This window comes from Mesocricetus auratus, unplaced genomic scaffold, assembly GCF_017639785.1.
Source record: "Mesocricetus auratus isolate SY011 unplaced genomic scaffold, BCM_Maur_2.0 Super-Scaffold_100018, whole genome shotgun sequence".
NCBI lineage: Eukaryota > Metazoa > Chordata > Mammalia > Rodentia > Cricetidae > Mesocricetus > Mesocricetus auratus.
The window spans coordinates 10514651-10527803 of NW_024429199.1; the positions used below are offsets into that span (position 1 = coordinate 10514651).

The window sequence follows — 13153 nt, forward strand, 5'->3', positions numbered from 1 at the left end:
CACGTTGGTCAACTATTCCTAGGCCTGGGACCTATGGTGAAGTGTAGCTAATTTACCCAGTAAGAGTCCACTGAAGAAAACTAGAACTATTTAATTTTGAGAAAAAGTATTTATGTTTTGATATTCATAGGAATTACATTTCATGACTTAAGGCACAAAAAAAATAGACATGTGACATGAAAGGGAAAGAAACGCCAGCATCTCAGAACTGTTTGACTGGAACTCGAAGTATCAGCATGGATTCATGACTTACTATACTCAGAAAATGCTATCCTTATCTCCAAAATTATTTTCCCCTCCTCAGCCTGAAAATTGCTAATGAAAAGTAAGCTTAACAGGATTTCCAACTGAAACTGCACTTAAGAATAACCAAATAAACTGAGTGATAAGAAAAAGATCGCTTTTATATATGAACATTAGGGAATGAAGTACATGTAAAAAAACTAACATTTTTAAATCTATTTAGACAATCAACTTTTGTAGAAGTTAAACCCATCAAGAAAACAGATGCTGGCAAACTGCATATTTACCCAGTCCCACAGGTCACATGCTGTTTGTAATGACTGCACCTTTATAATAAAAAAGCCAGGCTGTCACCACTTTAACCTAGAGAGATTAGTATGTGTATACCACTTAAGAAGGATAATCAAATATTGCACAATATGTTCACAATATAAAGTATCTATAACAAAACAACTGACATGAATCTCATGTAGCCTTTAGCTCTAACAGACAGCTTACTAGAAACACAGGGTAAAGAACAAATGGTACCATTAAGGAAGCAACTGGACAAATCCAAAAGGTATGACAATCTATGAGATGAATGAGCTTGAGGGGATTGGTGGCTGGGCACAGGAGGAAGGGAGGGAAACGGAGAAGGACTTGGAATTGACATGTGACGCAAACTTGTTTCTAATTTAAATTTAAAAATTATACACACACACATACATACATATATATATAGAGAGAGAGAGAGAGAGAGAGAGAGAGAGAGAGAGAGAGAGAGAGAGAGAGAGAGAGAGAGAGAGAGAGAGAGAGAGAGAGATGAGCTTCTTCAAAAAGACAGTAACAAGGGGAAGAATGGCACCTCAGGTTTTTAAGAAACCACAATGAAATGTCTTCCATAGCTACTAAAAAAATACTTGGTGAAGTAGGGAAATGTGAATACAGATTATTATCAACATCAAGAAATCATGATTTTTATTGGGCATGACAATCGTATTGCGGTTATTTAGAAAACATCTTCCACCTTTGGGGATTCATTTGAGTACTTCGGCTAACACATGTACCGTATGTAACGTTTCCTTAAACACAGGTCAAGTACGTCAGTTCACACTTAGGAGAGTGTGGTCTGCAGCAGCAGCAGTACTGCAGTTCCTTGCAGGACTTTATGTTTGATCTATGCCTTCTCGGTGCACTCTGGGTCTTCATGCATGTGTAACATTTGACTATATCTAGTTAAGCAATGAAAATTGTATTCTAAGTTATGAGGGGGGAAAGATAATAAAGGCTTGTCTTTTTGTTATAATTTTCTTATGAAGTCTAATGAATCTAACACATCAAAGTCAAACCTCCAACTTGAACATGTTCTTTATCTATATGCACAAAGCAAGCATTGACTTTAAAGAGGTGGAGACAGGCACTTCCAGGCAGTTAGAGCCGTACTCACTTTGAGCAGTGCATCTGTTAATCTCTGGAGGTTTCCTTCTTTCCTTCCTAGCTCTTCCACCATGTTCTGTGTAGTCAATTTCTCTGTAGAAAGTTTCCCTTGCATAGACTAAAATGACAACAATGACAAAACAAAGCAATTACATTAGCACATAAAATACATGCCAATCTAACATACTCCAAATACTAAAGATATTTTTGCCTCCCTAGTTCCTTCTAAGACAAAGTAGTCACTTTTAAAGCAGTTCACATTAAATCCAAAGAATAGGGAGACAATACCAAAGAAGTTTTTAACCTGTGTAAAATATGTCAAATTGAGGTTTATGTCTAGTGCTATACTACAAATAATTCTTTTGTTTTGGGGGGGTGGTTTCGAGACAGGATTTCTCTGTGGCCTTGGAGGCTATCCTGGAACTAACTCTTGTAGACCAGGCTGGTCTTGAACTCATAGAGATCTTCCTGCCTCTGACTCTGCCTCCCAAGTGCTGGGATTAAAGGAATGTGCCACCACCGCCCAGCTACAAATAATTCTTATTTTACTAATTGCTATTAGGAGTGTGTTGGCAACAAAGCATTACTTTGTTACATTTTTTCTTAAGTGTAAAACAGTAGAATAAGACAGTTCTTTTTTAAAAAAAATCATTTGTAGCTAAGCTCCCCTTTCTGTTTATACTGTCCTGAACAGTGAACATGAGCCTAAACTGAGGTCAGAGGAAAATTTGAAAATTAATCTGCTTATATCATTTAAATAAGTCAATACTATGAAAGAACATCTCAAGTGTGACAGAGCAGCATAGAAGGCACTTTAGGAATACCTGGGTCATTTAGCTGACTCCTGATTTTTATTACATACTACAGGAAGAACTTGTCATAGCTCAATAGTTTACTTGGGTTCCTAGGTGTTTCTATCAACTTTCCCCACTGTGGTTAGAGCATGAAATCAATAAACTTATGACCAAGAAAGAAAAATCATTTTTTCTACAAGTCTATCTTTATTCTTAACTAAAAACGCTTTAGTACACTGACTTCCCTAGCAGCACATGTCCATTATGTGTGGATCATCTGTGCGTGTGAAGGAAGGAGAGGGTCACAAAGTCAGGCAAAAGACTGAATGCAAAGCAGTTTTATAAGGGACAGATACTTACTGTTTTTAAATGTCACTTGATAAAGCTCTGAAAGACTATTTAATAACTTAAAAGTTAGATAAAAATGAAGCAAACCTTTGAACAAGTATATTTCCTTACACACGCTTGTTTCACATTACCTCAAAATGCATTTCACATTATAGCATAGAAGGAAAGCTCTCTAAATAATTTTTGTCACTGCAATTGTCTTGTAACTTAATTTGATTGAATGATATATGAAGATTTATTACCCACTTGGAGATTCATGCTTCCTGGCCTGACAAGATTATCTATATTCCATAATTCAATAGAAATTTTCTTAAGATACTGGCTTTATTAGAATTATAGAGTTAAAACTAGCACAGATAAACACTTTAAAGCTCACATAACATTAAATCCTGAGCCCAAAGAAGTTACTTTCATAATGCAATCCCTTAGAAGCTTAGTGTTCTGCACTTTGATCAACTCAGAGCCAACATTGACTCTGAAGACGACTAACTAGTCACTAATGTGTTTCCATACAAGACTAAAATTAAGAGCTGCAAAACAGGCAACCTTTTCTATCAGGAGAACTCAGAAGTGTTTGACAATCGTGTCATGCAAAGGAAAACTGAAACAACACCAGGCATATGTGTCACACTGGCTGGGATGAGGAAGCCCTACAAGAGGGAGAGTGGGTTCACAGATACAGTCCTATCTGTTATAATGCTGGCGCTGCCTGACAACAGCACCTCACCTACAACAGTACTTAATGTATTCTAAACTGTATGAGAAAGAGTATATATAAGGGTTAGAGGAGTGAAGTGAATCTATTGTCTCAATAGAGGAAAGAACAAAAACGTGACTGTCATGCTAGATCTCCAAAGTCAAGCACAGTTCTTGTTCAATCACCCATCACTGAACAGAAAAAGGCTTGTTTAAGTAGTTCTGATAGTTTACCTAATGTTCACAAGAGCTCTTGTAATATTTACTAGTGTTTATAAATACAAATGCATACTATATTTATTTTAATGTAATAATTCAAAATTACAAGTCAATAGTTACTTTTCTATGCAGAAACCTAGAAAATTTGATTGATTTTTCAGCTAATTTATTCTATTAAGAATGAATAAGAAATGTTATTTCACAAGGAATTTCAAAGAATTTTTGAAATCTTGTGAGTTTTAAAATATAATTGCTCCAAATAGTGGCTCCCTAATATGTATAATACATATAAGTGTCCCATATTTTCTGAAATAAATATCCGGCTGTTGTGAAATGTAGGATACCAATCTGTTAAATTTCATTAGCCATGTTAAGAATTAATAAAATTAAAGTACTGAATTAGGTCTTAAATGTCAAAAATCTTTTTAAATTCCAGATTTAACTGTCTTAAGACTCTAAGTTCATAACCTCCTGGCATTTACTATGAGCATTTCTGAAGTTGACAAGTGGTTTTAAATTAATATTTTGTTCAGATATAAGAATATAGAAATACACAAATAACTCAAATGAAGGAAAGTAGTGTTTCTGCCGATAGACTCCACATAATCTGTAAACCCAACTTAAAAGGAATCATTTGAAAAGAAAAACATACTAGTATTGCACACATACATGAATGCATGTGCGCACACACGCATACATGTCCCACAAGAGTTACCAAAACAATCTATGAGCAAATTGTTCTTTATACTCAGTGATACATCCCTGAACAAGACAGGAAAGCTGTTGGACTCAGTGGAATTTTTACTAGGAAGAAAAAGAAAAAATAAATTGTAGCTGTATAATAATGTTTATTAGTTTGTTTACTGCTGTAGAATGAAAGGTTTGAAGTGAGCAAGGCACTGTGCCCACCAGATACTAAGAGAATTTCAGTCTGCAGAAATTCTGGGAGAGATATTGCATTTTGTTTGGTTAAAAGAAAGTAGGGCAACAAAGCCAGAGTGACTACAATTACAGAGCAAGAATACTTTGTACAGACTTCATAAATTAATGTTAGAACTTGGATTATTATTTTGGATAAAAGAAACCATTGAAGAGTTCTGAGCAGAAACATGATCTGAGTTCTGTCCAACAGTATCACTTAAGAAGAGCACAGACTATGTGAACCCAAGGATAGAGGCAGGAAGAGCAACTCCACAAGAGAAACAAAATTAGCTCAGACGATGCCTGCATGGATGATGCTGGCAACAGGGGGAAGGTAGAGAGGGATATATTTTAAAGGTCATGGAACTTCCTGAGAAAAATGTGCTAAGAGTTAAGGTTAATAGTTCAGGACTGGGAGGTATGGCAGGTTTGCAGTAGATTTTTTTTCAAAAAGTTTCAGTGATTTTGCTTTTAATGTGTTATGTCAAGTATGTCACCAGTTGTGTGGTGATACTGAACAGGAACCTGGACACACAAATATGTGAGTTGGAGACAAAAAACTAGGGGATTTATTGGATGCATGCCCTAAAGAGTGAGTTCTATGAGAGAAATAGTTTTCATCCATGTTTACTGCTGTCCTAATGTCCATCACCAGATGAACAGATATGGGAAAGGTGGTACATCAACACTCTGGAACATTATTTGGCCATAAAGAAAAATGAAATTTTGTCGTTTGCAGGAAAATAGATAACAAGCACTATGTGTTTTATCACATATTTGGGTCTTACATTTTAATTTTTATGAAACTGCATGTGAGCACGAATAAGGGTAATAAGACAAGGAAAAAAAAACATAAGAGAGAGCCAGGCAGTGGTGGCACACACCTTTAATCCCAGCACTCAGGAGGCAGAGGCAGACTGATCTCTGTGAGCTCGAGCCAGCCCGGTGTGCAGAGCAAGTTCCAGGACAGCTAGGGCTGTTAAACAGAGAAACCCTGTCTTGAAAAACCAAGAAAATAAATAGAAAATAAAAATTAAAAAGAGGGGGAAGGCCTTTTCAAGTAAGGGAGAAAGAAAACAGGGGGAAAGGGTGACCAAGCTCATGTGATATGGAAGTGGAATGTGGCTACTTAGGGAAGAAGGGTGGACAAAAACAGAGTGTAGGAAAGTCGGCAGTAATACCCATTGCTAGGCCAGTATTCACACTTCATTGAGGTCCAGGCTACATGTCCACGCTTTGTGTGAGAAGCTTCTAGTAGAGCCTGCTCTGCAGTAAAGCTTCCTGTACTTAAACATTATTCTTCAAGAAAAAACGTATTTGTAAAGTGAGGGAGAGGGCATTTTAAAATGCCAGTAATTATTATGTATTACCAAAAGAATTTTCATAATCAAATCTTAGAAATCTAGGCTTTGAACTTGCCCCACTTCATTTCTATCTCCTTACATCTAAGAAGTAAGAATGTGGGGTGTACACACACACACACACACACACACACACACACACACAACACACACACCTTAGGAAAAACAAAGTATGTGATTAACTCCAATTTCAGAGACTTTTGTCTCAGGGGAAAAAAGAACATAATATGGAATTACAAATGTATCCACAAAGAAATGGGATTCCTTTGTAAGAGTATGCAGAGAAATTCAAGCCTTTCACAGTCACTGGAGGTGCTGGAGACAAGACTCAGTAATTAAGAATGCTTTCTGTTCCACAGGAGGACCTCAGCTTGGTACCCAGCACCCACATGAAGACTATCACAACCACCTGTAACTCCAGCTCTAATGCCCTCCTCCAGCTTCATGGACACCTGCACACACGCAATACACACATAGACATAATTTTTTTTTCAATACTGCCAGAGTGGCAAAAGGCAACTGTTAGGTTACTGACAGATTACCCTGATGTTACAGGCTAAAATGTAGATTTGAGGCAGTTAGGTGGGAAGCATAGTCCCCCAGGCAGAACAAACCTCCCTTGCCTATGCTGCTCTCCTGCGAAGGAACCAGAATGGGTGCATCTGTAAAGCAGATTGTGCCACAGTGAACAGCTGAAAGCAAAGCATCCATGGCAACTAGAGGAGCTTAACAACTGGCTAATGTGAGCAAATGGCACAGACACCTGAAGTTATGAAACAGGTAAGTCTACCGAGGCCAGCAGTGTCTGTGACTGCTCAGAGCTAAAGAGGGGAGGAGAGCTTAAGAGAACAAATAAAAGATACAGGGCTTCTTCTGAAGGCGATAAAAGTACTCTAAAGTTGTGATTGGAATCTCAACATCTACTGGATATATTACAAAAATGTAAAATATAAATGCATGAAAAGTATATTGTGATAATTATGACTCAGAATTATTAAAACTTCATACAATATAAAGAAAAGTCTGACTGAATTCCCTTTCTTCTGAATTATAATCTGTATTTTGGTTCACTAATGAGAGAGATCTTGTTTGGTTCGTAAACAAAAAGGGTCTTTTATCAGCAGCATAATATGGTATTTAGACATTAAACTTTCTTGTTCACCTCCCAGCTAGTGTTCCCTCTCAGCTCCCACTCAGGGGCAGGGAACGCTAAGATTTACCACAGACAGAGGATCCAGGACTAGATACAAGACTGCAATCAAGTGATGCCCTCAGTCTGTTCAATCCATGTTCAAACTCAACCCTCAGATAGAAATTCATAAAGCTCACAGTCAGACTCCAAAGCATCCCAAAATAATCTAACTATCCAGACAAACTTGGTGACTGACCAAGTTTCTTGAGCACAAACAGGCTCAAGAAAATTTTTCATAATTTACATAGACTGCCTCCTCCCCAATCAAGACGTAAAAAGATAGTTCTTCAAAAACTGTATTTACCTTTTACAATTTTTGGCATCTTCATTATGCAAAAATTATAAAGTGCTTACAACAAATGTATAATATGTATACTAAAAGTCTCCTGAATTAAAATCTTGGGGAAAGAGCATTTGAAAGGGTGCTGATCTCTCTCTGATAGATGGCATTATATTTGCTGGTAGGTTTTTCAACTATTACGTTTGATAAGGGACATCTAGGTTGCTTTCACGTTCTGGCTATTACAAATAATGCTGCTATGAATATAGTGGAACAGACATCCTTGTTGTATGAATGGGCATTTTTGGGGTATATGCCTAAGAGTGGAATTGCTGGGTCTTGAGGCAGACTGATTACCATTTTCCTGAGGAATCTCCATACTGATTTCCAAAGTGGTTGTACATGTTGGCACTCGCACCAGCAGTGGAGGAGTGTTCCCCTTTCTCCACAACCCCTCCAACATAAACTGTCATTGGTGTTTTTGATTTTAGCCATTCTGGCAGGAGTAAGATGGTATCTTAGAGTTGTTTTGATTTGCATTTCCCTGATGGCTAGGGATATTGAGCACTTAAGTGTCTCTCAGCCATTTTAGGCTCCTCTACTGAGAATTCCCTATTTAGTTCTGTAGCCCACTTTTTAATTGGATCCTTTGGTGTTTTGGAGACTTGCTTCTTGAGTTCTTTGTAAATTTTAGAGATCAGACCTCTGTCAGATGTGGGGTTAGTGAGTATCTTTTCCCATTTTGTCTTGTTGACTGTGTCCTTTGCCTTACAGAAGCTTCTCAGTTTCAGGAGGTCCCATGTATTGTTAACCTCAGTGTCTGTGCTACTGGTGCTATGTTCACAAAGAGGTCTCCTGTACCAATTCATTCAAGGGTACCTCCCACTTTCTCTTCTAAGAGGTTCAGTGTGGCTGGATTTATGTTGAGGTCTTTGATCCATCTGGACTTAAGTTTTGTGCATGGTGATAGACATGGATCGATCTGCATTCTTCTACATGCCAGCATCCAGTTATGCCAGCACCATTTGTTGAAGATGCTATCTTTTTTCCATTGTATATTTTTAGCTTCTTTGTCGAAGATCAGATGTTAGTGGATAGAGAAAATGTTGTATATTTTCACAGTGGAGTACTATTCATCGAAAAAAAAAAAAACAATGGAATCTTGAAATTTGCAGGCAAATGGATGGAACTAGAAGAAACCATCCTGAGTGAGGTAACCCAGTCACAAAAAGACAAACATGGTATGAACTTACTCACATATGGATTTTAGATGTGGATCAGGGGAGTGCCAGCCTACAGTCTCACTGCCAGAGAGTCTGGGAAACAGAACCTTCAACAAATAACTGATGGAAGCAGAGGCAGACACACACAGCTAAACACTGAGCTGAACTCAAGGAACCCAGTGACAGAGAGGGAGGACTGATGACCAAAGGCAATAAGACTGGGCTGGTTTAACCCACAGAGACAGCTGACCTGACAAGGGTTAGCTCTTGAACCCCAGACTGATGTCTGGGAATCCAGTATGGGATTGATCCTGACCCCTGAATGTGGATGTCAGTGAGGAGGCCTAGGAAATCTATGGGGCCTTGGGTAGAAGATCAGTATTTATCTCTGGCATCCAAATGGACTTTGGGTGCCCATCCCACAATGAGAGATGCACTCTCAGCCTGGAGTCTTGGGGGAGAGCCTAGGCCCTGCCCTGGATGAAATGACAGACTATGGACACCCCCATGGAGGGCCTCCCCCTCCCTGGGGAAAGGAGTGGGGTTGGGGGAGGGGATAGGGGTGTTGGTGGGAGAGTATGGAAGGAGGGGAGGGAAAGGGAGCTGGGATTGACATGGGAAGCAACCTTGTTTCTAATTTAAATTAAAAAAAAAAGACCAAAAAATTGATAAGGTAGTTTTAGTTTGTCATATGACATGAAGAATTTCATAAGCATATTTTAAGAATTAAGCTTAGAAAGAATTTCACATTATGAAATTAATATAAAAAGGTAGGAAATAAAAACCATATTACAATGGGAAAATTCAATTATTTAGGTTAAAGAATTCATATTCCACCTATAAGGAATCCTACTGGCTTATGATTCATTTCTACTGAAAAAAGCCACTAACTGAACTTTACAAGATACTGGTAAACATTAGGATAGAATGTTCTAAGACTGTATAAATATCTTCTCTTGACATGTTATAAATAGGACAAACTGTCAAGAGTTTTGAGAATGGAAGTCCCAGTCATGCCTATAAGAGTAAGAATTCTTTTTTCTTTTTCCCATTTTTTTTCCCCTAAGACAGGATTTCTCTGTAACAGCCCTAGCTTAGGGTCCTCGAACTTGCTCTGTAGATCAGGTTGACCTCAAACTCACAGAGATCTACTTGCCTCTGCCTCCCAAGGGCTGGGATTAAAGGCATTCTTAACAACATCTAAAAGTAATTTTATCTTTTGTGGTTATAATAAGCATTCATTGACAGATGCCAATTCAGAAAGGTCATTTAATGGTATACTTGCTTCCATTATGGAAACATTTTAATATTTTATTCTTTCCAGTAAATGAGGTTGAAACTTTTAAAGTCTATACTTCCTTTGTCAAGACTACAAATACAAAATGCAATGGTAACAGATAATTAGAAGTAAGCTGATCAGGGTGAAATGCTCCTAACAGTGAGGAAATCAATCATATTCTGACTGTAACCGTAACATTTACAGAAATGATGGGAGAAAGTTCGTAAGTGGACAGAAGAAAAGCCTGAAGGGCAGCCGGTTTACCTTTCCTGGTCTCTGGGTATAAAGAAAAGAAACATTTCTACACAATCAATTAATCATCAAGGTATTCATCCCAGTTAACAATGCCATCTTGACAGCTTACCGAACTGTATAGAAACCTGGACCTTACAGGGTTCAGTTTCATATAGGACTCAGTTTCCAATTTAATATCTGCTTTTATATGAAGCCTTGCTCTTTCTGTATTTAACAGCTGCAGTATTATTACTAGTCCAAGATCAGCTCTGTCCCCTTCTAAAACTGAACCACATTTGCCAATGACCTATACCAGGTATGAAATGGCAGATGACAGCTGTATTTAAATAGCATCTTCATGCCAGGTCTGGTGGCACCTGCCTTTAATCCCAGTACTTGGGAGGCAGAGACAGGCAGATCTCTGTAACATTGAGTCTTTGTATTGTTTTTTTCATGTGTTAGGGGCTCCTGACATGGTTCAAAAGAGTGATGACTGCTTTTGAAGAACACCCGAGTTCAGTTCCCAGCACCCATTTCATGTGGCTTACAATCATCTTTAACTTCAGCTACAGGGGACCTGATACCTTTTGACCTCTAAAAGGCCTTTGTATTAATGTACACAAGCCTACATACAAATAATTAAAAAAAATAAAACATTTTTAAAAATCCATGCATTTATTGTTGTAAAATAACAAAACTTCGTTAGACCCACTTTTTGGAAGCACCTAATAGTTCTATGGTTCTAACTTGTAGGACAATAGAAGCTTTGTCTGGAGAATCAACCCATCAGTGAATTCTTGACACAGGCAACAGACAACATGAGAATACATTTAATTCTGACATGTGAGCTGCTGACTCTACGGTCAATGAGGGTGATAAGGCTGTGACAATGGTTATGCAATGACTACCAGAGTACATTCACTCATAACACTATCTAGGAGTGGGCCTCTTCCCTTCCTTACTGACCATGTGGGTCCTTCCCAAAAGCTACATATCCTATCAAAAAGGATGACCTTTCTCATAGAGGATCTTTGTTTCCCCTAGGGTATATGAGTAACTGTGTTCCCTGCTAGAACTTCCAAAGAAGGTCTCAAAGTATTGCTAGCATGAGGATGTATGATTCTAAAATATTCTTCAGTAAAGTCTGTTCAGTGGTTTTCTGTCCTATATAGAGTAAAATGTAAACATTGGATCATCTTGTCCAGGCTACTTTCTTCCATCACCTTCACCTCACCTCACTGCCTCAGTCCCCCTCTCTAGGAGGGCAGCCTCCCTGCTGGCGGTACAGCGTATCACACAACTTAGGGCATCTGTTGCTTCCTTTCCCCAGCATGCACTATGCTTCCCCCTAGCTATCTTCATTGAAGTCCCTGCTCAAAAATTACCTCCTTTACAAAACTGCCATGGTCAGCCTTTCATGTGGAGTCCTGTCACTGCCCTGTAACCTACTTATGTTTTTAATTAGAACTTTTATAACAGAAAAAAATAGGACTTGATATGTATTTCCATTTTTTCCAACCCCACTGGAGACTTGCTTTGCTCACTAATGAAATTCAAGAACTGTGTCCACCATATAGACAAAGGCTTCATAAGTATCTGGCAAATGAATAAAGGAATTAAAGACCTACTAGCTTCCAAACTTTTCAAGTATGCATTATGTGTCCAGGGTTTTAGTTAGTTCTAACTCCCCAGCTGAGCTACCAGAGCATCATCCTCAAGAAACTCAGTAAAACGTAAAAACATAAACGTGGCATGCTATCATTTGGTAACACAGAAAGAGCAACAGCGCCATTAGAAGAAGAGGGAAAATAAAAGAAGCACTGTCAATTTCACCTAAAGGCTGGGAACATGTTTCCATGCTGTATGAGACAATGTGCTGTACAGTCTTCACAGCTGAGGAGGTTTTGACAGACACAGGCACTAAGGGGGCTTTGATTTTTACTCAAAGGATACATAGGTAGGGAGGAACTATAAAAACAGATTGTGGGGATGCCATACTTAGAACTGATTGTTTAACTGATACATAATAGAAGTACTCCACAAGTGACAGACACTACATTATTCCTGTAACTGGTGAGCATCACCTATAGCATTATAGCAAAATGGCAGTATGGGAAGCAAAATCAGAAAACAACAAGAAAGACAGAGTGATCTTGGAGATCTCAATATTGGGCAGTACCATGGAATGCTGGTGAGAACATTACAGACTTCTAAAGAAAATTCGATGGAGGAAAAGAACATAAAACAGGTAGAGTTGGTTGGAAATATGTTTCCAGATGGAACTAGTATATGAAAATTAAATGTTAATAAGTAGACTAACAACATTCCACCCTCTCTTGTTATTAGGTCTCTGACAACCTGAATCAAATGCATTCTCCACACCTGGAAGAGACTACAATCAATTATGGAAGAGACCGACAAAGAAGAGGAAACAATCTTACCATCCCTTTGGAGAAGTGGTTTACCAGGCAGAATTTTATTTTATTAGTAAATCTTGGTCTTTCACAATTGTATACATGTACACTATGAATTGTGCTCAGATTAATATTAATTTATAACTTTATCTCAGGTACTATTAATATTATATTTTCATATAGCTACACATACATTTTAATACTTTTAGGTGATATAGACACTAAAATGCATACAAAATATTCCTTACCTGAATTTCTAAAATCATTCTGTTAATTTCATCCTGCTGGCTCTCTATTATCTAAAACACAGCAAATAAATTAGTCTGAATCTTTTCCATTACTTTAAAAAAGCATCAATACTTCAAGAAAATTAAAGAGAAAAGTTTATTTTTAAACATCTTATTTACAAAAGCATTCGTAAATATTCTGTAAATTACAAGATGACATAGACCACCCCTAAGTAAAACTGTAAACATTTTCCTTAGTATCTATAAGGCTTTTATTTAAGTTTAAATAATTTATAATATATTAAA

General features: G+C 37.7%; 1 protein-coding gene across 1 annotated transcript in view; it reads right to left on the reverse strand.

Annotated features, from left to right (window-relative positions):
• The window catches only part of Cep85l (centrosomal protein 85 like), a 107828-nt gene that overhangs the window by 9160 nt on the left and 85515 nt on the right, over positions 1-13153 (reverse strand). The window contains exons 10-11 of the mRNA XM_005073296.4: positions 12869-12919; positions 1670-1777 (exon numbers count right to left, since the gene is read on the reverse strand). Coding sequence (XP_005073353.1) covers positions 1670-1777; positions 12869-12919 — 159 coding nt within the window. The remainder of the gene's footprint in view (positions 1-1669; positions 1778-12868; positions 12920-13153) is intronic.